Raw genomic sequence first — 27,845 nt, 5'->3', positions numbered from 1 at the left:
AGAGGAACCAGAGATCAAATTGCCAACATCCGTTGGATCACTGAAAAAGTGAGAGAGTTCCAGAAAAACATCTACTTCTGCTTTACTGACTATGCCAATGCCTTTGACTGTGTGGATCACAACAAACTGTGGAAAATTCTTCAAGAGATGGGAATACCAGACAGACCACATTACCTGTCTCCTGAGAAATCTGTATGCAGGTCAAGAAGCAACAGTTAGAATCGGACATGGATCAACAGACTGGTTCCAAAGAGGAAAAGGAGTATGTCAAGGCTGTATGTTGTCTCCCTGATTATTTAACTTATATGCAGAGTACATCATGAGAAACGTTGGGCTAGATGAAACACAAGCTGAAATCAAGATTGCTTGGAGAGATATCAATAACCTCAGATATGCAGATGACACCACCGTTAAGGCAGAAAGCAAAGAAGAACTAAAGAGCCTCTTTATGAAAGTGAAAGAGGAAAGTGAAAAAGCTGGCTTAAAACTCAACATTCAAAAAATGAAGATCATGGCATCCGGTCCCATCACTTCATGGCCAATAGAGGGGGAAACAATGGAAGCAGTGACAGACTTTATTTTCTTGGGCTCCAATCACTGCAGATGGTGACTACAGCCATGGAATTAAAAGACGCTTGCTCCTTGGAAGAAAAGCTATGACCAACCTAGAAAGCATATTAAAAAGCAGACATTACTTTGGCAACAAAGGTCAGTCTAGTCAAAGCTGTGGTTTTTCTAGTAGTCATGTATGGATGTGAGAGTTGGACTGTAAAGAAAGCTGAGCACCAAAGAATTGATGCTTTTGAACTGTGGTGTTGGAGAAGACTCTTGAGAGTCCCTTGGACTGCAAGGAGATCCAACCAGTACATCCTAAAGGAAATCAGTCCTGAATATTCACTGGAGGGACTGATGCTGAAATCCAAACTCCAATACTCTGGCCACCTGATGTAAGAACTGACTCATTGGAAAAGATCCTGATGTTGGGAAAGACTGAAGGCAGGAGAAGGGGACGACAGAGGATGAGATGGCTGGATGGCATCAGTGACTTGATGGACATGAGTTTGAGCAGGCTCTGGGTGTTGGTGATGGACAGAGAAACTTGGTGTGCTACAGTCCATGGGGTCATGAAGAGTCGGACACGACTGAGCGACTAAACTCAATTGAACTCTTGTGTAAAGAAAGATGGGGAAAAATAAGTATGCTGCTTGTTTTTGCATCAAGAAATACTGGAAGGATACATAAGAAATTAACAACCTGGACTGCAGAGGCGGAAGGGTTAGAATCAGACCTTCCATGTATGTTTTCACAGCAATAGCATTAACAAGCTTAGTCTAACAAACGTCTACAGAATACTTTGCACGTTAAATATTGTACTTTCCTTCTCAATCATACATAAAACAGAACCAGAAAAGTGACTAGACTGCAGATTCATTCTGAACAATATCAAAGACTCTAGATCATATTTATCCCAAAAAGCAACAAAATTAATAACAAGAAAATAACCATGACCGAAAGGAATACATAAGGGGACCCGTATCGCTTTTCAAATATCTAAAGTAGTTACTCTAAATTCTAGTTATGAATTGTTATCACTTGTGGAGCTTCTTTATACACATTCCAAGGCCTCATCCCAGACCTCCTGCATGGGGGCAGGGTCATGGCTCTGACACGTAGAGTGGTTAGACTCTCTCGGCACTGAGTCCTCCTGCCCAGCAACTGCCCTGACACAGACATGCAGGGTCGCCAAGCCCAGACACACTCCACTTGTACTTCAGATCAGAGATCACCATAAAAAGTTAGTTTTCTCCCAAGAATAGCCATAAATCCTGCATTCCCAACAGTGTCTGAGATGGTGACTCAAGTGCCATTGATTGAAAGCAAATGAGTTTCACATCCTGGCCGGCATCTCGTCTCAGAAACTGTCAGGATGTTTACACTGGCCTGGTTCCCACTTTAAAGGCACACAACTGCTTTTGGTACTGTCAGATCACAGCCGTAATCACTTATATCCATGTCCCACATCACTTAAGACATTCATATAACTGTCTCACCAAGTCACACACCTGCGCTGACCTGCTGGCCCTACTGAACCACGGCAGACCTGGACATGTGCTGGGGAAGTACCGAGGCACCCTGGCAGATCCCGAATGTTCAAATGCCATTAAGGAGAGCTGCGTCAGAACATAATGGCTTCAGACTGAACATCTGTAAGATGGGAACAAACGGCACATACCCCACAGGGTTGCATGGACTAAGGGAGACAATGAATTAAATAAGAGTCAAGCTCTTCTGAGCTGCACATTCAGGACAATGGCTCAGTTTCCTCCCTCACTGATTTGATCCAAGCCAATCCTGGAACACTTTAGTCTCAAAGGTAAGCTCCTTGATGGTCTCGGGATCACCCGGATGGAAGCTGCTAGTTAGAAACACAGCATCTAACACCTGACAGGTTCTCAATAAACCGTGGTCTGTGAGTGACTGGACGTGGCTGGCATCTGACTATTAGAAGCTGAGATTGGCCTTGAGCCCTGGGCGCCCAGCAGCTCAGGTTCCTGTCCACTCCACCCTGCCAGCTCCCCATCCTTTCTTTAAGGTTTGCTTCCATCTCTGCCAAGTAGCATCCCTCTTCTGTACCAAATATCAATTTATAGGTCCTCTTTCTTTCTCTTTTTTAATAGCTCCTCTTTCTAATTCTTAACAGATGCCATCAACCTTCAAGACAGACAGGTGAAAACAGAGTGATACCTTTGGCTTGAAAGAGGTGAGTGAATGGTTAACAGTTACCTTGGGTCATGAACATATGGGCCCCATCCTTTTGTCCAAGAAATATCTCAAAGGTATCACAAGCATCACTACGATGAGGTGATACGAGTGTGGAGAGGGAAGGAGAAAAATTTGAGCAATGCTGAGGAAATACATGGGTCACATATTTAGAAAACACACCTGCTGTCCTCTGAAGAGCTAAGCTGTTAAAGCACTGTCACAGGACACCTAGTAACACAAATTTCTCTGAAATGATTGCATGTCTTGATAGTGAAATCTCTGCAGCAGGATTTACTAGGTCAGGTTTTTGTTATTCATTACATAAGTTTCCATCACTTTAAGATCACAAAATAAATACAAACTACTCAATTCCTCATCTTCATGAAATAAAGTGAAAGTGTTAGTTGCTCAGTTGTGTCTGACTCCTTGCGACCCTATGGACTACAGCCCACGAAGCTTCTCTGTCCATGGGATTCTCCAGGCAAGAATACCAGAGTGGGTTGCCATTCCCTTCTCCATGGGATCATCCCAACCCAGGGACTGAACCAAGGTCTCCTGCATTGCAGGCAGATTCTTAACTGTCTGAGCCACCAGACTCAAATCATGCTAAGGGCCTTTCAGGTAACAGAAAATAATTACCTAAATAGCCAATGACACGTTCCTGGCCACACTGAAGAGTGAAAACTGAACTGTTTTTTAAGCAGGCCCAGACTCCCGACTAAAGAGGCAAGGAGGGGGGACAAAGGGTGGCCTTAGCCATCTGTTAATAACTCCTGAACTTGTGACCTGTAATGATGGGAGATATCATGTCTCCTAGTGTTAAGGATATTTTAAGGGGACAGTCTTGACCACTGTGAATTTCAATCACCTTAGTTGCCTTGGGAAAACATTTTTTGAGCAGTGAGCCCTTGACATAGAGAATGCCTATGTATTTCAGTTCAGTTCAGTTCAGTTGCTCAGTCGTGTCCAACTCTTTGCGACCCCATGAATTGCAGCACGCCAGGCCTCCCTGTCCATCACCAACTCCCAGAGTTTACTCAAACTGATGCCCATCGCGTCAGTGATGCCATCCAGCCATCTCATCCTCTGTCATCCCCTTCTCCTCCTGCCTTCAATCCCTCCCAGCATCAGGGTATTTTCCAACGAGTCAACTCTTCTCATGAGGTAGCCAAAGTACTGGAGTTTCAGCTTCAGCATCAGTTCTTCCAATGAACACCCACGACTGATCTCCTTCAGGATGGACTGGTTGGATTTCCTTGCAGTCCAAGGGACTCGTAAGAGTCTTCTCCAACACCACAGTTCAAAAGCATCAATTCTTTGGTGCTCAGCTTTCTTTACAGTCCAACTCTCACATCCATACATGACCACTGGAAAAACCATAGCCTTGACCAGACGGACCTTTTGTATTTAGAGTATATCAAATATCAAGTTTACTTACCCTACTGTCTCTGTATATATCGAATACAACTGCAAAGGATAAAAAATTCAGAGTTAGTAACGAAGTACTATTTGCATGATCAAAGCCTCCTTTGACAATTAAAATGCATTTTATTATAAGTTACTCAAACAGCAGGATATATTTGGCTTTGAGGACTTCATGCTTCTTCTACATCTCAAAACTTCAAACATAAAAAGGCATCCTGCAATGTTTTACTTAATGTAATTTTGCTTTCCTTTTCTCTGTCTTCAGCCATAATCCCTTATATTTAAAAATTCAAAAACATAAATGAATAAAAATTCAAACCAAACACCAACATCGTCTCAACCAATTCATCATTAGAGACAGGTGATCTGTCACAGTGAAAGGAGACCACTTACTATGTGATGGAGAATAAAATGGGTAAAACCTGCACTAGGAAAGCACAAAACCTAAGCATGCTCAGGGCACAAGTTCTCCTTTTTAAAGTCAAATCTGCCACAGGGACCAAGCTTGGCAGGTAGAAAAACGTCAACCATAGCAGATATAATCTGACAATGCATGAACACTCCAATATACTTTCAGTTCTTTATAACACAAGTGATTATTTTACAGCTGGTGCTATCTGATCACTCAAATAAAATCTAGAAAGGTAGATCAGTCAACTAGCTAATTTAGTCCTAATAACAGAAGCGTTTGGTTCTCTGTAGACAGACCCTTTGAAATGTGTAGAAAATATCTCAAATGACAGGACAGAGAAATTGTCTCAGTCTTAAAAAGGGATTCTGGTTAAATAAGGTAAAATTAACATGCAAACCCATCGGCACTACCATAATATAGTAAAATGCTTAAAAACATAGTGATTCGAATCCAGTTTTACAATATACACCACCATGAAATGAGGTCCAGTAACATTATGCATTTCATTTCACTAGGTCAATAAAAAGATACTCACACACAAAAAAAAAGATACTCACAATCTTCATCTAAGAATTTATACTGTATGTGTTTCCTGAAAAAATCTTGTATGCATCTGCAAATCTCTTCTTTTTGTTTAGAAATATGATCATAATATTGTGTGTAGTCCCTCTGAGAAATACCTGATGAGAAAATATTTTAAATTTTGTTATTACACAACATTCTTTTCAAAAACACCAAAATGTGATTTTAAAGCTCTTTTTAAGGGAACCATTAAAGTAAATCAGATGAATGGAATCACACATTAGTCAGTATTTTATATAAAGCTTATCAGTTATAAAGGTTCATTAGGCCAGGTGAGCCCTAAAATGCCATAGTGCCATGCTCACTTCAGAAATGGCAGTTATTTTTATTTAGTACAATGGGAAGAATTCAAAGTTATGAAAATGTTTGCTATGTAAAAAATGAAAGAAGCAATTTTAAACCTACCCACATAGTCATCTGCTTCTTCTTTGATTTTTCCAATGGCCTCTCTAAAAACTGGCCTTCTTTTCACTTTCTTTGGGAAAATGTTAAATACCCCTCACCACACATCTTCCATTTTCATACTGCACTTCAGAGAAGCATCTAGAACAAGCATTTTCCTTGTTCATACATGCTATCCTTCCTTTACAAGCTCCATGTTTTAAACCATGGAAAAGTAAACATTCCTTTCTTCAGAGTGACTTGCTGACATTATTCAAAAAACACTAAAGGGAGTATTCTAAGAACTCCTTCAATCTGCCCTAGGCCTAGAAGACAGTTTTCTACTCTGAAAGAAACACCTCCAGCTAAGTACCTCTTCTTTAGCTATACTTTGGATTTCAGTGTTTCCTTCAGGGATACATAACGATACATTAAATCCAAACACACCCAGGGTACAGCAGGCAAGTTAAACGTTGACATCTCATTCAATAAATAAATAGTGTGGATTTGATTCTGTTCAAATCACACTCTTCTTGAGAGTGTGAAAGTCTTGAAAGTTGAGGTTGAAAGTCAATTTTACCTCACGGAAAATGTGCTTAGACAAAATAAGGGCAAATTAGCTTCAATATTTAACATGAATAGATCACAGCAGACAAAACGATGTCTGAGAGGAAAGAAAATGGGTGGCTTTTACAGTAATGCCCTTCTCTGTTCGCATGTTTTCTCTTGCTAGGATAATAAACACCGCTTCAATATTATAAGTAAAGGTTCAAAAACTGGGCTTTTTACGATGATTAAAATCAGCCATGTACTGTGAGTAGCGCTTAGGAAAGCCCCAGAGAGAAAGCAGGTACACGTATCCTAAGTGGGATCAGTACAGGCCACTGCTTTCACTGCTGGAATCCAGACAGACATGATTCATCCAGACTGTTTTCTGTGGAAACAGAATCTGGCCCTAGGACCCTTGTAAACATAGCATTCCAGAGAGTCAGTGCCCACTGGCTAGAGGCAGCATTTGAGATAAAAACTGACTGTTACCCTTGTCTTAATTACTAAGCAATCTATTTCCATCAAAAGCTTGTCTTTTAACAATTAAAGGTTTAAAAGGTTTAAAAAAATAGAGAAAGAAAGAAAACCTTACCAATAAGCTTATTTTCCTTGACAAAACATCGGAACTCGGCCCCAGGAATTAATTCACACCATTTTCGAAGAACAAGCTGCAGACAAAGGAAAAAATGTTAACACAACAATGTAAAAAGAGGATATTTACTAGTCCGATAAACAATTTTATGTGGAGACTGTGTCTTAACAATTGCCATTATCAAGTGGTTTTTTTTTTTAATTTAAAGAAGGCATCATAAAACATTCTTGACATGAGATGTAGAGAACAGAGCTATGATCTATTAGTCTAACAGAACTGTTAAAACTCTTGATGACAAAATGCATCTTTATCACTTATTTATCATTTTGGGAGTTCTGACATAACATACAACTCAAAAGATGATAAAGTCAAATCTTATTACTGCTGGGCCGTAAGTTACCCTATAATTCATATCAATTTTATCAAGATTTTAAAGAAAAGATTCTTACCTCATACTCCATACATGGATCTGGAGAATCATCAGTACAATGAATAAATCTTTTAGGGGAAAGAAAGGCAATTAAATCTTTATTTTATGGTGTCACTTTATGCAAACATATTATTTACATTTAAAGGGACAGTAAGGTTTTATGAATAACATAAATTAGGAGATTAATTCAAATTCAATGAACATTTATAAAGCACCATTCAGTGTCAGGCGTTAGCCTAAGCACCCTGAATTGTTATTTCATTTGTCCTCAAAACCACCATATGAGCTAATATAATCTCTGTTTTTCTGTTAAAAAAAAGAAAAGGAAAAAGCTAAAACCCAGAAGAGAGCACTCTGAGTGACCCAGCCAGGACTATAAAGCCAACTGTCTGACTCCTGATTCCAAATGAGGGCGTGACGGCCCGCATTTCATTTCTCATTGTGCTCTTTGCAACAGTAACTAGAACCAGAACCTAGTTCTCTGCTGATATTAACTCTGCCACCTAAAGCCACACAACATTCATATAATCCTTTTCCCACATCCCGTGTAAAAAACATTCCTCCATTAAATATATTGCTTCTTCCTCTAAAAATCCTCCGTTTCATGGACAGTATTTTATATTCTTTATTAAATGCCCACCTATGCCAGGGGCTGGTTAAGGTACTGGAAACATTAAAATGAGGTGAGTCCCTTGTCCTTTAGGAGGTTGGTCTGGTGAGGAGAACATAACAAGTAGACCAAGAATTTCAAAACACTCAGGCTTTAGGAATATCACAGTGGCAGTGGTACAGAGAGTCTGGGGGGAGGGATGTTTAGCAATTTAGTTGCTAAGTCATGTCTGACTCTTTGTGACCTCATGAGCTGTAGCTGGCCAGGTTCCTCTATCCACCGGATTTCCCAGGCAAGAATACTGCAGCTGAGTCGTCATTTCCTTCTCCACAGCATCTTCCCAAGCTAGGGGTTGAACCCGCATCTCCCACATTGGCAGGCGGATTCTTTACAACTGAGCCAACTGGGGAGCCCTTACTACCATTTTAATTGTTCTAAAATTTTTTATTATTTATTTGGCTGTGTCAGGTCTTAGAATTGCAGCATGTGGGATCTTTCACTTGAAGCAAGCAGAATCTTTAGTTGTGGCATCTGACCTCTTAGCTGTGGCATGTGGGATCTAGTTCCCTGATCAGGGATCAAACCTGGGCCCCCTGCATTAGGGGTGCAGAGTCTTCACCACTGTACCACCAGGGAAGTCCTACCATTTTAATTTTTGAAATGTGATTTTAACCATGTTGATGGTTTTTATAAATCTAATAAGAGGATAGTACTTAATACATTAGTTTATAAAGAACAGGTTAGGATTAAGGTTCTGCTCGGAAGGTAAAGAATCTGCCTACAACGTGGGAAACACAGGTTCGATCCCTGGGTTGGGAAGATCCCCTGGAGAAGGGAATGGCAACCCACTCCAGTATTCTTGCCTGGATTCCATGGACAGAGAGGAGCCTGGTAGGCTGCAGTCCACGGGGTTGTAAAGAGTCTGACACAACTGAGTTACTAACACACACACATACAGATTAGGGTTCTATAATATACCTGTTTTTAAAATTCTACAAGAAAATCAAAAGGAACATTTCCAAAACACAAGTCTTCATTATCTAAATTTTTTAATGCTTCTATGATTTCAACCTTTGGTTAATCCTCATTTGTTACTTTAAAATAAGTTAACATTTCAATACAGGTTTACATCCTACAATCCTGTAACATTTTTTAAGTGGTAGTTGGTTTAACATTTAACATTATTTAAAAACCTTGACTAGTTTCAGAAGGTAGACATGAGAACATATGTTCACATGAGATTACTGTACAAGGCTTTTTCTTATTAAGATGATTTAACCAGATGGCCAAGTACAATTTCTGAAAGGAGAGGAAAGTGTGCAGCCATCTAATTTAAGATCGAATGTGAAGGTCAACAATAACCTTTTCAGGAGCTCATACGAAAAACTGCAAAAAATATTGCATATGAATATTTAAATTCCTTTTATATTCTGGAAGAAGTAGGTTTAAAAAGTAAAAATGCATGAAGATGGAATATTAGCAAAACTTGAATGTTTACAATCCTTATACAAATTATCAGTCCAAAAATTACAGGTCCCAACAAAAAAAGGAAAAGAAACAAATCCTTAAATCAAGCAAGGCTGCTTACTACACTGAGAATCCTAGAAGAAACAATACAAACAGAAATACAAAAACAATACTAGCATGAGTATCCTAACAGAAACAATAAAATGTCTTCAATCATATCAAATATAAAAATATCTGTATTATTTCCTTAATTAACTAAACCAAGAACACAGATGATTCAAAAACTTGCATCTATAATACAGGGAAAAAAAACCCTGATTCTCTCGTTTCCAAAGATAAGTTTCATATTTGCAAAAAAAAAGGGGGGGGGGGGGCAGGACCGCAGAAATAACAGCTAGTCACTAATCAAGGAAAGCAATTTACAGAGGAAAAACATTGAATTGCTCAATCTACTTTAGCTTTTGTTTCTGTGAACATAATTTAAAAGTCATGGTAAGAACTAGTATAAATTATCAAACCTCAACTCAGTATATAATGTAAAATTATAGTAACATGTTATAAATTTGTGAGCAAAAGCAAGAAATATGTCATATACCTAACACTTCCACTGTGTTAACCAATACATTTAAATAACATTTGGAAAATCTGTCTGAATTACAAAAAAACATGCAATCATTTGTGGTCACTTTGGAATTCGGGCAACTGTTACAGAATTCCTCAGGTCAGAACCGAAAGCAGCCTGGGGCCAGACTGATCAGCGTCCCAGAAGAAGGAGAGACAATGCATGCGAGCGTTCTGCTTTCATCTCCACCCTCCAGGACTCAAGCCCTTACAAGAACTGATGAAACAGGCTTCCTGCAGCGAAATCTGCTGGCAGTTCCACAGCTGTTTCTCTCTACAAAATTTGCCTTTGCTCTCTGGTTGTTTTTAAGAACTCCTTTTGTCTCTAGTGTGCTGCAGTTACACTAGTCAAATGCTGTGAGTTCTCTAGAGCGGGCCAGTCAATGTGGCAGGAAGGAAGGAAAGAGAAATCATAGAATCAGTCAACTGGGAGAACAGTAACTATGTGAACTGACTCTCGACAACTTAGGTATTGCCTAAATCCACTGGCTGAGACCACAATTTGATTATTTTTATAAGAGAAGACATCATTATTAAAGTTTTATGGGTGGCAGTACACAAAATCATGAATACTTTAAAGTGAAAGACCGCCTAGCTATTTACTAGGGCACAATCCTCATTCATAAGCTTCCCTTAAAACACTGGAAGATTACAACGTTATACGTCAGAGAAAACAACCCTTTAATGTCAGAAAAAAAATTATCTCAAGGTCAGAAACAAAAGAGAAAAACACAGCACCCACGGAAAATTAAGCACCAAAGTTGTAGTGCTGAAGATTTTACTGCTCGTCAGGATCCAAAATAAGAGTTTAGGTACAGAGATTCCATTTCTTTTGGTCTCACTGGTGGTGGAAAAGCAAAGACAAAAAATGTTACTAAATTAAGGGAGACTGGGTGTGTTCATTCAAATTATCATAAATTCTTCTTCAAAAAGAGATAAAATATGCTATCAAAAATTATAACAATCTAACACATTGTAAATGAGCTACACTTCAATTAAAAGTATACAATAAAATTAAAGTGATATAAAGTGGAAAAATTGTCACCTAAACCAGTTCAGTCACTCAGTCTTGTCTGACTCTTTGCAGCATGAACTGCAGCATGCCAGGCTCCCTGTCCATCACCAACTCCTGGAGTTTATCCAAACTCATGTCCATTGAGTCAGTGATGCCATCCAACCATCTCATCCTCTGTCGTCCCCTTCTCCTCCTGCCCTCAATCCTTCCCAACATCAGGGTCTTTTCTAATGAGTCAACTCTTCACATGAGGTGGTCAAAGCATTAGAGTTTCAGCTTCAGCATCAGTCCTTCCAATGAACATCCAGGACTGATCTCCTTCAGGATGGACTGGTTGGATCTCCTTGCAGTCCAAGGGACTCTCAAGAGTCTTCTCCAACACCACAGTTCAAAAGCATCAATTCTTTGGTGCTCAGCTTTCTTTATAGTCCAACTCTCACATCCATACATGACCACTGGAAAAACCATAGCCTTGACTAGATGGACCTTTGCTGACAAAGTAATGTCTCTGCTTTTTAATATGCTGTCACCTAAATAAACTGACCTAAAAAAATTATAAGGTATAGGTTCTGTTAAGTTTAACTTAGGCAGAAAGTTTTACTCCTGAATTTTAGGGTTAATAACCAGTTCCAATAATCTTCAGAACAAAATGTATAAAAATTATGCTGATTATAACTGAGCTTAAATTACTAAGACAAGTGAACTTTCCTGACCTCTAGAAACTCTACCTTCCTTAGTCATGCATGACCTTCTCAGCGAAATAATTAATGGATTAATTTTTTTCACTCACTCAGCCCTTTCTTCTACATGCCAACTGAATACCAGATTTTTCTTTCTTGCCTTGGTCTACTGAAGTGACATCCCCATCAGTAAAATAATTAATGAAAGCAGCTTTCTGACTCAACAAGCCTAATCACAAAGAATGTTTATCTGGGCAAATAATTCACTCAGCAAGTACAATGCAGAGAGATGATGCTGTGTCACATTTCAAATTCCACTTTTCAAAGCTTCGTATACAATAACCATTTGACTAACAGGAAAAATAAGAGTGTACTTACTATTCCATGTCAAATTACAGTGGTGACAGACAGTCCTAGTTGTCTACCCTCTGGCTGTTCCCAGCCTTCAGCCTTGAAACGGAACTGCAGTTGTTCAGCTGAGGACATGAGGTCCTCGGCACCCCGGGTGCACGTGTACAGCTAAGAGCAAAGTCCTTGAGTTGCAGGCCCGCACCTGCAGCACCAGGGTCACCTGGGAACGTGTTAGAAATTACCTTCTTGGGCCCCAAGCCCAGCCTAGTGAATTGGAAACTTGGGAGGCAGGGACCAGCAAGCTGTGTTTTACCAAATTCTCCAGATGACTCTGACCCAAGCTGAAGCTGGAGAGCCTCTGTTCTAAACCAATCATGGCATCTCTGCTCCCTCTGCCAACGCCTGGATGAGGCTGAGTAACTGTGTGGCTGTGAGCTATCAGCAAGTCTCAGGGAAGGTTCCAGACTGCTTTACTTGCTCACAGAGAACAACGAGAGGAAACGGAAGCACCCTCCTATTTTCAGTTAAGATCTTCATGCCATACCTGCAGAAGAGCAGCTACCTTGTAACCATTATGTGATGTTGGGTGATAAACCCAAACATCAAGCCAGGAAGCCAAGGATGACAGAGGGAAAAACTGACAGAGCCTGGTCCCTGGTGACCCTGATGAGCTGCTGACAACCCTTACAAATATTCCATCTCCAGACTCCCTGTTAAATAATGTATTTTTTAAAAACCCTGTGTGAGAACTCTTTCTGGTTGGCTTTCTGTTAACCTGCAAATGTAACTGTAACAGCCTTGTTTCTTTCACTGAAGCAAGCTCCCAAAGAGTGTAATGTTACATAATCTTATATAATTATATAATTCTACACATATAATTATATACTATAATATTCTTTCTTACATTCTATAATATTTTACTTCGAAGTATTTAGAAAAGAAGGAATTTATAACTTCATCAAATGAAAACACAGAGAACATTTAGAATGACATTATTGAAATTACATTCTGGTTTTGGTTCTATTAACTATAGGAACAAATTACTGAACAGTTTTAGGCCTCAACTTTCTAGATGATGAAAGGGTCAAATTAAATCACTGTAAGATCTTGTCCTACTTAAAGATTATACTCTTTAATTTTTAAGGGGTCTGGAAAGACCTCTATGATCAAAGTTCATCCGTACTGACCCAATCAATAGGGATTTTTCTAGACTGATAAGACTTACGAATTGTTACACAAGTGACGACTGACAAAGATTTCTGGAAGTACTGCCTGTCTGAAAGTTCAGCGCCTGGTATGTGTCCTGCCAACCCAAACTGTTTACACAGGGAGAAGGACGGTATTCTGCAGATAAACACTCCAAATACAGGGCCTCAAACGCACCTGTTGATTTAACCTCTTCCCCATGCAAAAGTCAAAAAGCATAAAACGCAAAATAACTGACTGGTATTTCTACCCTTCACTGGAATCATAACTAAATTCACCTAAGATAAAAGGAGAGGTGTGCTAAGAGGAGCCAGCAGGTCACTGGACTGCAAAGATGGTTTTAAACACCATCAGCTACAGAGCATTAAAAGTGGTTTATATTTTGTGGAAAGGAAATGATGTCCCTATATAGTCATTGTAACTAATAGCAAATGTGCATAAAAATCCATATCCAGTGAATTATCAGGTACAGAGTATTTCTGATGCAATATATTCCAAGGCCTCTTTACAAAAGCATTTGATGCCAAAAAGCTCTACAATGGCAAAAAAAGACCTGAAAGCCACAACATCTTCTAAACAGAGGGTATCTTTCACAATGAAAATGCTGCCCATCACCCCTAAAACAAACACCTTATCATACCTGTGCCAACACAACCATAAAAGGTTGACACCTAAATATCACAACAATATAAAGTTTTTTCTGTAAATGAACCAGAAAAATCAATACAGCTAAACTCCTTTTACAATAAATTGGCAATATGATCATACTCACTTATTATTACTTAACCTCGATTTCTTTAACACAGTACTAAAACCATATGCCCAAGCTTCAGAACCAGACGTAAAAGAGATGATGCACAACTGATTTGTAGGGAATGTATTTTTTTTCAAGCCAGACTGCCCTTCAAAATAAGATCTGAGGCTAACAGGGGATGAATTAGCAAACTGAACTAGGGAAGATGTGGCAGGCATACACAGTATTTTCACCTGTGTATCTGCTTAGTTTCTAGATTTTCTGATATGCTTTATCTTAAGAGATTAAAGGTTAGTTTAGTGGAGATTTGGGGTTTAAAATGAGGAAGGACAAGAAATCTATAATAACTGCTATTTGATGACAGAACAGAAGAAGTATGAAGAGATCAGCTACAGCTCAGCAGTGCAGTGTCCAATCTGCCTACAATGAAGATTAGCTATAGGGCAACTGGCAGAGGGGAGAAAACCCAAGTTCATATCTAGGAATTTTTTTCTTTTGGCCTCAGCATGTGCCTTGTGGGATTTTAATTCCCTGACCAGGGATTGAACCTCAGCCCTCGGCAGTGAGAGCGCAGAGTCCTAACCACTGGATTGCCAGGGAACTTCCCATATCCAAGAATCTATCCCAAGAAAAAAGTCAGAAAAGCACACAGATTTAGCTCAAGGATACTCACTGCAGGACTGTATATAAGAAGAGAAAACCAGTGAAATAAACGATGCTATAGCGGTTCAGTGGGATACTCTGAAGCAAGCTTAAAGTAATGATGCATTTAATATTTAATGACATAAAGATGTTTGATATATATTAATGAGTGCAAAAGCGGCCTAGTAAGCAATATGAATTATATGATCCCATTTGTGTTGTAAAAAACTGGAATACAGTTAGAGACAGGTGTATCTATATTATACCTATGCAGAGAGAGAATTCTGGAAGTATTATATAAAACCAACTGTGCTAAGATCATGAATCTGCTTACTTCCTGTTTTTGTTTAGCTATAGTTCCTGCTTTTATTTTTCTATGATAAGCATATATTGGCTTTATAATAAAAAAAAAATTACCAACATATTTATTGGGCAGAATTCAGAAAACCCTCGGTATCTAGGGATATTCACTGTATAGCATTTGCTGTCAACAGAAAAGAAAGGTTTGCTTTAATAGGTCATTTCAGAAAGTGAAATGGGTCTGTTGTGTACAATAGCACTAGAACTAAAGGAATTTCATCTGCAGCAAAACTCACAAGCACTGAAAACTACTGACGTAAAAGAACAAGAGACATACTTACGGTTGGGTGAAGTCACGAGTGATGAAATCGGAACTCTTGAACAGTAGGAAGATGTCGCTGAGGGTTTTACATTTCAGAGAACTATTCATTGCTATCCAGTAGGCATCCTAAAGAATAAAGCACATGCTACTTAGTATATATTCCAAGTTAGCTGCTATGAATGAAGTTCATAGCCTATATCCAAAATCAATAATGCATGTAACTTCAAGGGTTTGAAGAAAAAAATCAGATAAGAAATTTTAGCTATACTGTCAAGTGTCAAGTTACACTTCTAAACAAAGAATAAGGTCACTGTTGCATGACAGAAACTCAGTTGAACTGAGATGTTCAGGTCCTCATCTTGCAGCTTAGGCTCAAGACACTGCCCTATGTCCTCCTCACTGATAATGAAAGAAGGGGACAAAGAGACATCAGAAATGCTGACACTTCAGCAAGAAGATCCAGGTAGAAAAAAAGCTTGATCAGCCACTAAGAAAACAGAGAGCCTTTCTCTCTTTCTGTTTCTGGGGAGAGACAGCTGGAACACTGAAGTTGGATGACTGCAGTATGTCCCTCAAATCTGGGAGAGAGGAGATGACATATTCTGAACCGTTGCCATTTTAAATGGCGCAAGTCTCAAAACATATGAACCAAAGAAAAAAAAGTAAGAACAGCAGACATAGGAGACACAAACCTCAGTGAAACAAGCCTAAAAATGACAGAATAAGTTATTTTAAAAAACATACTTCTCCCATAGATCAGACACAGGACAGTAATGTAATTTTGAGAAAACTAATGATTGCAAAACAAAAATGTCCAGTTATCTACACTGCATGAAAGGAAGCAGTGGTACACAGCTGGCACTCAATAAATAAAAAATTAATGAACAAGTCTCCAACTAATAAAAATAAATGAAAAGAAAACAAACAAAAAAAAGCCTCCAACTAATAAAAATAAATGAAAAGAAAAAAACAAACAAACAAACAAAAAATTAATGAACAAAGGAATAACTTAAAATCACAAATAATCTACCCATCTTAACTGGAAAGCCTCAAGCCGTCAAAGATAAGCAGTCAAGAATGACCCAATTTACTGCTCATAGATACACTAAAAAATGAGTTCTATTAATTTTTTATAATAACTTCTTTAAATCTTTCCCCAATTAAAAAAGATGATGAACTTTTGGTTAAAGATGATATACTGAACACACAGATTTAACTCCACTGAAACAACAGTATATACATAGAAAACCATGCAACCGAATAAATAAGACAATTATTAACACAGGGAGAAAACAAAATGTTGAATAAGAAAACATAAGCAACACATAGCATACAGATATATATGCAATGTTTGCAAAAATGCAATATGAGAAACGGCTTCCCTGGTGGCTCAGTGGTAAGGAATTCACCTGCCAGTGCAGGAGGTGAGGGATCAACCCCTGGCTTGGGAAGATCCCCTGGAGAAGGAAACAGCAACACACCCCAGTATTCTTGCCTGCAAAGTTCCATGGGTGGAGGAACCTGGTAGGCTACAGTCCATGGGGTCACAAAGAGTCAGACACGACTTAGCAACAAAGCACAGTGAATACTGATGTAATCAAAGTGTGCTATTCCTATATGAGGACAGTGAACTATAATAGATAGTAGTGAGAATAAGAGATGAAAAAGTGCTGAACCTTTTTGTCCTAAAGCATAGAACTGGTAATAAATGCTTAAGATGAAAGAATAGAGATACTGAGGAAAAGAACAAAAGGTGGTACTAAAATATATGAATGCAGTTGCCTCTGAGCAGTGGGAAACAGTAAAGAAAAACAGGTGTCAGGACCGGCTGATTTTTATAGCAAGCTTTCAGAAATTTAAACTATGTATATATGTCACTAATTTTAACAAGTAAAAATAAAAGATTAAGTACAATTTATCATTCATGTTAGAATAAGAAAAGATAAAAGCACACAAGATGATTTTTGAAAATGCAGATAAGTTTTGAATTCTTAAATGAGCTTTGCTGACATTAAATTATTTTCTACTGGAATAGAAAAAATGATGAATTTCCCTAGATCTTAACTTAAATTAAAAAATCTTATCAATGCAATGTTGAAGCAATAAAACAAAATTTAAGAAAACGTCAGTTGATCTGTCAAACCACTCTATTTCTATATCCTGCAACATTCTAATGTTTATTACTTTTCAATAGAGAAAAATTTCTCTGTCAAACTGAAGAGCTGAAGTTTTGAAAAGGGCAGAGAAAGGTTTTCCTGAGATTTCTAGTGTAAATAGCAACACAAGAGGCTGAAACTGTCAGTTGGCAAAATAGAAAGTGTTTCACAGACCCAGGGAAATAAATGCATTGCCAAATCAGGAAAATAAATAACAGGAAGAAAACAAATATAAATTCCATTGTATTTTCCCTAGAATTAGGAATATAATTAGACCCTCTGTGGGGATATAAAATGAAATGGAATCACAAGACAATATTCACACAGTGAGATTTATGGACAGACGTGCTCCTACCCTTGGGGCACTCCAGTTAAGCTTAGGAAATACACTGCCGCCCAGGGAATTGATCGCTTCCTGGACTTTCGTGGTGAACTCAGGAAATTCTGGTGCCTATAGAGAAAAGGAAGAAATCATTTGGGCAAGTCAGTATCAGCACGATAAATATAGAAAACAAGATTAAAAAACTCACAAAGCTCAACACTTCAGGGTATTAAAAATAATTTAGAACACAAATTACCATCAGAATTTCTGAACTCAGCCAAATAAAATCAATGATCAGATAACATTCCTTAGGAAGGGAAAAGAATAACAAGTGCTCAGATGACGTTTTCCAAAACAATCAAGCCCCACAAAGCTAACAAGACTGCTGCTATTTCAAGGCACCTGGGGATGCGAGAAAAGGAATGAATGGTTCTCTAAACATCGACATAAAACCAGTGCCTATTAAATGAAAAGAGATGATGGAATATCACCTGTGAAAGTGAAGTCACTCAGTCGTGTCTGACTCTTTGCGACCCCACGGACAGTAGTCTGCACTAGGTTTCTCCGTCCATGGGATTTTCACGGCAAGAGTGCTGGAGTGGATTGCCATTTCCTTCTCCAAATATCACCTTTGCACAGACTCCAATTCTGAGAAGTAATACCTCACATTTAAAGGACCAGAAGCCTTTCCATTTGCAGGAAAAGAACTTACCCCCAAAAGGCTTCAAAAACGAGGAATAAATCATGGGGTTAACTGCATTTAAACATGGCTATTTCCAGACAGGTTCTAATATAAACAAAACTCAAAAATAGGACCTTGGTGAAATTAAAATGTTCTTTCTTTTTTGGTTGATTTAAAAATGCTTATTTTATATCAGCAAATAACCAAAACATTGTGCTGTTTCAACCAGGAAATAAGCAGAAATACAGAGGTGATGGGATTTAAACGTCATTACGATTATGCTCTTCCTTGAGTCTTCTGTCACCATGAGGAGCACGGGGACAAAAAGTGGAGAAAAGGGGAGAAAGAGATGGAAGTGGGGCCTGCAGGAGAGCAAGAATACAAAAACACACTCATATGCTGCCGTCATTGTAGCCCTTTATATCTGCTGCCCCCTAGTGGGAAACTGCAAATACTGAAAGTCCCATCGTGACAAGCTCTTCCCTAAGTGGGAAAAAAACTAGAGTAGGTCTGCAACAAGCTAGTGGGCTTCCCTAGCAGCTCAGTTGGTAAAGAATCTGCCTGCAATACAGGAGACAGGGGTTCGATCCCTGGGTTGGGAAGATCCCCTGGAGAAGGAAATGGCAACCCACTCCAGTATTCTTGCCTGGAGAATTCCATGGACAGAGGAGCCTGGTAGGGTACAGTCCCTGGGATCCCAGTCAGACATGACTGTGCAACTTTCACTTCACTTCACTTCAGAATAAGCTAAAGGAGTGGGAGGTACAAACTACTGGGTGTGAGACTACAAGGATATATTATAGTTCAACATGAGGAAGAAGGCATATTTTCTAATAACTAAATGGAGAACTTTTAAAAAATTATTTTAAAAAATTTTTAAATGTCTATTATTGTTTCAAGTCATGAAGTTTTACTATGACTTGTTCTTCAGTCATCCTAAATAAAGAAACACCAAAAAAAAAAAAAAAAGGCTTATGCTGATTCCCAAAATCTAGCCCAGTTATGACAAAAAACTGTGCCTCAAGGCTGAGAAACAGACCGAAACATCAAAGTTTAAAAAAGGGCAGGCTGTACTTCCTTTCTTTCTGCTGCAGATGCATGTGACTGCTGCAGATGTACCTGACCTCCGGAGGTCAGAGTGTCTTTTAGTTACTTAATTTGACAGCATGCCACCCTCTCCATCTTCTGCTTGTCTTCTTCAGCTTAGATTTGTGAAATTAATGCCTTTCAGAGAGGCTTTCAAAACAAGTAACAGCCTTGAGTTCCTTTATCTTCCATTCTCCTCTCGCCGGCAAAAGAAATTATGCTTTCTGTTAAGGCAGTAATTTCTTTAGAATCCCCTGAAGTTTCTGGTTTGGCAACCAAACCAGCTTCATCAATAAAGACACTCATCTAAGACCTGCATTAGCTATATTTTCAGTAAATGACAGTTACAAAAATATTAAAACATGAGGGATTTGATCTCCAAAGACAAAACAATTTCATTTTCCTATCCCATTGAAATTCACATATAAGGACTGCTTTATATTTCTGTATTACATTTTTTCTTCATAAGTTATGTGTACAATATAGTGATTCACAATTTTTGAGGTTTCACATCATTGTAGTTATTATAAAATACTGGCTATTCTAAATTACATTTTAAGAGGTGATAAATTCCCTCAAATCCTCAAATTATTCACCTTTAAGAATTTTCTTAAGAACTTTAAGAAATCCTGCAATAAAGATCTTAAAATAAATTTAATGACAAAAAGTTTGCATTGCACAGAAAAATTTGTGCTTCAGTGGAAGACTCTGTATTGTACACATACAGCACTTTTCTGGGTTACCTGATTCTAGCTGGGTCTGCGAGATGATTTATAACTTGGTAAATAATAGTTAAGTGAAAACAGTATTTCTTACAGACATGAAAATTCTACTCTGTCTGGAAGAAACCCAGCTGTCTTCCATCCCGCCTCGAGGCATACATAACCAGCTTTGCCTTATTTACGTATCCATTTTTTTATATAAATACAACACATATTTACATATTCCTAATCTATAAATGTGTGTCCTTTGGGTTCTCTTTTGAGCCAGTTATAATATCTGCCTGCTGCCCTCATGAGTTAAAGCCTTCAGCGTGTGTTAAGTCATGATTCCACCTTTTCCTGAAAATGATCTTTTAACAGATTTAGCTAGTAATAGGATTGTTTTAAGCTCATAGCCCAATGAGTTGATTTTAAATATACCTAACACCTTAGTTTTCTAAGAAAAGGTTCATGTTTTAAGTGGGATGAAATCTGCATTTTAAATCACATCTGCGGACTTTTATGATCCAAACTCACCCATCTTTCCTACTTTACCCACCACAGCCCTACTGCACCATACTCATTTGTTTCTTTAAACATTTTTAATCATCAAATAAATGTTTTAAACATATAAAAAAATATTTATCCTGATCCATACATTCAACAATTTGACATATTTGATCCAGACCTTTAATTTTCTTAAGGAAAGAACCTCACAGATCCTCATGAAACTCCTACTGTCCTTGCTCTCCTCCCTAGTCCTTTCTTCTCGCCACAGGCAGCCACTATTACAAGACCGGTCACGATCTTCTACAGTCATGATTCTATACTTACAATGCATGTGCCTGCCCATAATACAAAATAATTAAAAATTTTAATGTAGCTGCTATCATTTGATATGTATATTTTTCGCAACCTGCCCTTTGAAATTCACCATCACGTCTTTGAAATTTACCCATCTTGATTATCTGACTGCATCTTAAACTGGGCTTCCCTGTAGCTACACTTGCGGACTATCACCATTGGCAGTGGTCATCTTCCCACTGGGGGTCTCGGCTCACATTCCCCTACTGAGAGGTGTGCTCTTCTGCCTTGAAAGCTCACCTGACCAACAACATCCAGCTCGGCCCAGCGAAACCCAATCACTTTTAAATTAATTTTCCATTTTGAAATAATTTCAGACTTTCAGAAGCATTTATTCTATACACTCTTCATGCAGGCATTTTACCACACTGCTTCGTCATTCTCTCACTGCAACTCCCCTTCTATATACAGCGACGCTGGAGCGTGTATAAAACACATACACCTTACATAGCAAGTGAAGTCATGATGCCCCTTTACACACAGCACTTCAACATGTATTTCCTAAAAAGCAGTTAACATTTTTTTTAAATGTAAGCTAGCCAAATTATCAAAATCAGGGAGCTAACACGGATGTAACACCATTATTTCATCTATGGATCTTATTCAGTTTGTGCTCACTGTCCTGATAATGTCTTTTACAGCAGAAGAAAAATGGGGTATTTTCTTCTGGCCTAGGACCCCGTCTAGAATTGTGCGTTGCATTAACTTGTCATATCTCTTTAATCTCCTTTCATCTGTAACATCTCCTCTCTCTGTTGCTCTTACCTTTCATGACCCTGACCATTTGAAAGAGCCTGGGGCAGTCACTCTATGTAATTTCCAAAACGCCGAGTTTGCTGGCCATTTCCTCATGACTGGATTCAGGCTCTGCACTGCTGACAGGTGATGGGTCCCTCTGAGCCTCATACAAGGAGGCAGGCGATGGAGCCCTGTTCCATCACTGACAAGCTTAACGTTGCTCATGCTGCTGCCAGGGCCTTCCACTGGGAAGATGCTGTTTTTCTCTTTGTAACTAGTAAGTCATTTTGGTTTCCCTGGTGGCTCAGATGGTAAAGAATCTGCCTGCCAATGAAGGGGACCAGTGTTCAATCCCTGGGTCAGGAAGATCCCCTGGAGAAGGGAATGGCAACCCACTCCAGTATTTGTGCCTGGAGAATTCCATGGGCAGACAAGCCTGGTGGGCTACAGTCCATGGGGTCACAAAGAGTCAGACACGACTGAGTGACTTTCACTTTCAAGTAATTTTGGTGGACATACTTTGAGAAGGCTCAAATACCTTTATTGAATATTCACCCACAAGTTTTAACATCTATTCCATCAATTATTACTATAATGGCTATAAATGCTGATTTCTATCATTCCTTCTCAATTATTAGCTGGTGTCGAATTTTCTACTATAGAGAAAGGCTTTCTCTTCTATTTCATTTGTTGAATTTAATCATTTGTTTATGTCAGTATGGGACCGTGGATTCTAATGCTAGTCAATGGTTCTAGTCCATTATTATCATTGTTTTGTTATGATGTTCACATATGTGGCCAGTGGGAGCCCATCGAGCTGGCTTCCGGGTCCTCTGCACCATGTCCGCATCACTCTTCCTTCCTGGCACAAATTCCTACAGGCCCCTCTTTACCTTTCTACCCCTGTCTTGAACTTCTCCATGGAGCTTCAACTCCTTTTAGTGGAAACTGGTATTTAGACACCATAGTCAGGGCACCAGGTCTGTTCATCCGTTCACTGCTACCATGACGTCACTGTGTCATTTTTAGAACTAAGCAGAGTTTGATAAATACACACACACGTTATTAATTTCTCTATTGAAGTTTGCCTAAGAACAGTGATTTAAGTAATTTTTCAAAATAATAAACAAAAGCTTGAAATGGTGACTAAAGGGGAATTTAGAGTGATGTGCATTGAAACCCAGAAGTGCCCCATGGGACGGCACTGGGCAGTCCTGGGATCGCGCTGCTCTTACCGTAAGCGTGGCCGTGTTCTCGTCGTCCGACCACTGCAGGGGAAGGAGGACAAAGAGAACGTTAACTGTGGATAGTGTTCCTGGCTTCCAAAAAGCAGTGCTCCATCTAAAAATGACACACACAGGAGACAGTTTCCTGAACACAAAGTACATGACCACGTGAGGTTTCCATGGAATTTCTGACTTTATTGAATGTACGCTAAGATCTCTAAGCCAGAACCATTTCGGAGATCACTGCAATTAGGACAGTCTCTGGAACAGGTTATAGTATTTTGAACCAACCTGTATTTCTTCGGCTTCATCATCACTGTCTGGTTGAGAACATGCAGGCGGATCTTCCCTGGAAGAACGTAAAACAAAAACGGAGCATCAGAAAGCCCTGGGGCCAGGCAGTCGTGATTTCAGGTGTGCTGGGCGTTCATACAGATGTAAGAAGAAACTGATAAAAACCAACATGAAATTAACAAGAGGGAACGTTCAATAAGAGACGGTGGAATAAAAACATCCTGCCTTCTTCTCAGAAATCACTAGAAACGGGGGAAAGAAAATCTCAAACTCTGCCCCGGAGGACACTAAGAACCAGCTCTGAACCTCAACAGGACAAAGTGCTGCCCCAGACCAGGGAGACACGGCAGGAACTGCAGGGGCAGTAGTTTCGGGCAGTGATGCACACCCTGCGGGCACAGCTCAACATCTTCTGCTCACAGTAAAGGCAGTGTGCGCGGGCTGCCGGCAGAACCACCCTGGGTCAGGACTGGCACTGCCAGAGGGCACGGGAGAGAAAGACATGGTCAGACACACTGTCTCAGACCAGTGAGCGAAGCAGGGGCTGAAAAAGGCAGCTAGCAGCCAATCCTCAGCCCTGGGGGCAAAGCAAAGGCCGAAAGACCTGAGAGAGGACACTGCCCCCGCCCCTTCTCAGCACTCAACCACAGACCGCTGGCTACAGAGAACTTGAGCACATCATTGAAAAGCAAGCACTAACCAGAACAGAAGCCAGAAGAGGGTCTATACCAAGAAACTACGAGAGAAAGGAAAGATGAGGCTGCTGGTTAATCACAGACACTTATCCATCCCTAGGTTCCCTCGTGAAATGCCATGAAAGTGATTTAAAAGATCACAAGGGCACAAAGGACCAAAGAGGGGACAGCTGGAGAGAGACAACAGAAGTCTGGAAAACAGAAAGCCAGTGAGGGGGTAACCCGGTGAGCAACAGGCTGCCCCTGGAGCCGTCATACATGATGGGACCACGGCTCAGCTCTGAAAGGGGTGATGCGTGCACGGTCCATACAGGGGCAGGAAGACACGTCCAGTCTTCCTCACCTGGCACACTCCAGCCACTCACCCTCCATGGACCAGAGGGTAAGGTGCACAATGTCCCAGATGAACATGGAGGTGAAATGCCACAAAACAACAAACTCACAAGCGGAAGTCACACTCACAGTGAGACCTCCAGTCCCCTTCTTCCCTCCCTGCTCCCTGATACAGACAGATTAGAGGACTTGTCTCTGTAGATGCTGGGCAATCCCAGAGTAAAGACTTACAGATAACTGCCATCTGGGAATCTGCCATCAATTCCTGTTGATTGCTGGAACTCTTAGTCAACAAGCCCCGAGCTGGTACACAAAGTTTCTGTGTGAGTCCCTCACTCTTAAACATGAATAAAGGCCTACAATCACTACAAGATCTATAAAAGGCTCCAAGATGAGAAAAGTTTTTTTTCAAAAGGAGGAAAAGTACATGGACAGAATAAAGACAGTAAAGGAAAGAGATGAAAAATATTTTTTGAAATCACAAATATCTTCAAAGATAAAAGAAGACATTGCATTCATGAGAAAGGACAAGACTGAACTCATATAAAAGGAAAAACATGGTAGCTGAAATTTAAAAACTCACTAGAATGAGTGGCAAGATTAGGGAAATTTTCCATAAAATAGAACTAAGACGACAAAGGGACAATAGAGAGGAAGTGACATAATTCAGAGAATTAGCCCGGCAGATCTAACGTCTAAAAAGAAAGAGAAGCAAAAAAATAAGAGGAAATTATCCAAGATACAATATTTTTAAAAGTTCCAAAATCCAAAAACAGAAGTCTCGAGAGTGAAGAGCCCACACCAAGGACACGTGACAACGAATGGCAAAGACACGAGCGAGCCCTGGACGACACACCCAGGCGGCCTCGGTCCTCCCACCTTGACACGCCGCTTGCAGCGTGGCTCCGCCACCCTGCCCATCAAAAACAGCATTTATCTCCCCACCCTGAGCTCAAGCCGGCTTCAGGACTCACTGGGACCACAACGCAGCACAAGGCACACCATGTGATCTGAGCCTCGGTGTCAAAGTCTTTGCAGCTTCCTCGCCCAGTTTCTGGAATGTTGCTACCACCACACAAAGGAGTGGGGTCTGAGGATGAGAAATCACACGGAAAGAGAAGCCCAGCTGCCAGGCAGCATTCACTGCCAGACAGGACGGAGGCCATCCTAAAACCATCCAGTCAGGTCGAGCCACCAGACAACTCCAGCCACAGGAGTGCTCAGAAAGACCGCAGAAGACGCCCAGTGCTGAGCATTAGCGAGGCTCTGAGATTTCACCCCGCTTGCAAGCTAACAAGTTAGCCTGCCACGGTGCCATGGAATCTGGCAGAAGCCAGGAGATGCCTGGGTCAGAAACCAAGGACTCTCCAGAGAGAGAGAAGACACATCTGGCCAATGAAACATACTGCAGGAGTTCTCCCACAAGCTCAGAGTGTTGACATCTGCTCTGGACTTTCTGATGTCAGGAGGCATTTTCCTTACACTCCCATTTTGTAGGCTTATTACGTGCTCTATATTGGAAAATAATAAAGCTGTGTCTGTAAATATCCCAAAGTTGAGACTCACCTAACTATTCTGTTGCTTTATCCTGCAATTATTCCACATCAATGAGGCTCTAAACTAATAATTTTCAGGTTATTACCAGGTTGAGAATACCAGAAACAGAATTATAATCCAGGAAGCTACACAGAAGATCCATCAGACCAAAATATATATATATGTATAATATATATGGTAAAATTGGGCTTCCCTGGTGGCTCAGAGGTTGAAAATCCACCTGCAAATGCAGGAGATGTGGGTTCAATCCCTGGTCAGGAAGATCCCCTGGAGAAGGAAAAGGCAACCCACTCCAGTATTCTTGCCTGGGAAATCCCATGGACAGAGGAGCCTGGCGGGCTACAGTCCATGGAGTCACAAGAGTCGGACATGACTCAGTGACTAAACAACAAAATGGTAAAATTAGTGTTACTGTAAAACATACACAATTCTAATTATACTTCTAAGTTTATTTACCTAAGAAATGTTCAACAAGCACCTATTATAGATCAGGTATTCTTCCAAGGCCTGGGAACACAACTGTCCAAGTCTCTGTTCTCATGAAGACTGCATTATAATAGAATGACTAATAGAATGATGGATGGAAATAAGGATTATGCAGAAAAATTAAGTGCGGTCAGGAGATAAAAACAGATGCACCAAAACGCAGTAAACCATACAATGGAGTGGTATTTAGCCTTAACAAGGAAGGTAATTCTCACATGTGCTATAACATGGATGAACCTTGGGGACATCAAGCTAAGTGCAATAAAGCTAGATACTACACGATTCCCCTTAAATGAGGTATGTACAGTAGTTAAAATCATAGGCACCGAAAGCAGAATGTTGGTTGTCAGGAGCTGGTGGAAGGGGGGCTGGGGAGTTAGTGTTTAGAGGGTACGGAGTTTCAGTTTTACAAGATGACAAGAGTTCTGTAGATGGATCATGCTGATGGCTGCAACATTATAACTGTACTTAATACCACTGAACTGTACACTTAAAAATAGTTAATGTGATAAATTTTATGTGTATTTTAACTTGATAAAAAATTTTTAAAATAATTCTAAGAGAAAATTATATCCAACCTAGAATTCCATAAAAGAGAGTGACATATCAGCAAGGGTTACCATTAAGCTACTTTACAAAGGAAAGTGAAGGATGAACACTTAGATAATGAACACTTAGATAACATGACTTCTGAGCAGAGATCTGAATGAAAAAATAGGAATGTCACTAAAGTACATGATTCTTAAACTTTTTCAAGCTGTACTAAAAAGATTGAGGCATGGTACTTTCCTTTATATAGAGAAGAACTACTTGAACAAGAGGAGTAGTTACCATATCCATTTTCTACAAGAAGAGAAGAAAGGAATTACTCAATTTTACAGCTTGCAATTATCAGCAGAGGATGTGTTCAATTTTGAAAAGCTTATCAACTGAGCATTGATAAGGAATATAGGGCAAAGATCAGCACATAATAACTAGAAAGAAAAAAAGGAGAGAATGGGGCCAAAGCTAATGTACTTACTTTACATGTTAATTGTTGCAGTTGAATCATTACATTTCCTTATGCTAAAATTTAAAGAACGTTTTTCTGACATGCCTTACCTTCCTGAAACCACCAGAGTTCCATCATCAAGTAAATAATCCTTCACATTCTGAGGAAGTGGAAGAATGACACTAAAAAAGAAAAATGCACATACCAAAATAAGACATCATTTTAACAGACCAACCACAAGCAGAGAGAAAAATTTCCAAACTCAATTTCTGAATTACTTGCTCCTTTTATTTTAATATGAAGTGGGACATGTTAATAATGGACATTTGGCAGCAGCAGACTAGAAATTAGAATAATATGAATAAATGTTGCAATAAACTAAATTAGGTGCATATAATTACCCCTACTGACTCTAAGGTTAAAAAAAAAAAAACAAACAACAGCAACAACAACAAAAACAAAACAAAACCAAAAAAAATCCTTAAAACAGCCAAATCCAAAGAACTGGACTGAAATCACAATATGAAGGCAACAAGCGCAAAAAAATTCTGAGTACAAGGGTTACATGCCTTTAGGAAATTGGAGGCCCCGCAGGTATTTGCAGCAACACAG

General features: G+C 39.6%; 1 protein-coding gene across 1 annotated transcript in view; it reads right to left on the bottom strand.

The window, feature by feature from the left end:
- The window catches only part of CDC123 (cell division cycle 123), a 42,163-nt gene that overhangs the window by 9,508 nt on the left and 4,810 nt on the right, over positions 1-27,845 (bottom strand). The window contains exons 2-10 of the mRNA XM_020893170.2: positions 27,344-27,415; positions 23,169-23,226; positions 22,887-22,919; positions 17,614-17,709; positions 15,122-15,228; positions 7,154-7,202; positions 6,705-6,780; positions 5,158-5,280; positions 4,202-4,230 (exon numbers count right to left, since the gene is read on the bottom strand). Of these exons, the coding sequence (XP_020748829.1) occupies positions 4,202-4,230; positions 5,158-5,280; positions 6,705-6,780; positions 7,154-7,202; positions 15,122-15,228; positions 17,614-17,709; positions 22,887-22,919; positions 23,169-23,226; positions 27,344-27,415 (643 nt within the window). The remainder of the gene's footprint in view (positions 1-4,201; positions 4,231-5,157; positions 5,281-6,704; positions 6,781-7,153; positions 7,203-15,121; positions 15,229-17,613; positions 17,710-22,886; positions 22,920-23,168; positions 23,227-27,343; positions 27,416-27,845) is intronic.

The sequence above is a fragment of the Odocoileus virginianus genome, chromosome 9 (assembly GCF_023699985.2).
Source record: "Odocoileus virginianus isolate 20LAN1187 ecotype Illinois chromosome 9, Ovbor_1.2, whole genome shotgun sequence".
Taxonomy (NCBI): domain Eukaryota; kingdom Metazoa; phylum Chordata; class Mammalia; order Artiodactyla; family Cervidae; genus Odocoileus; species Odocoileus virginianus.
The sequence above is the reverse complement of the archived record's forward strand: the minus strand, read 5'-3'. Positions and strand labels throughout refer to the sequence as shown.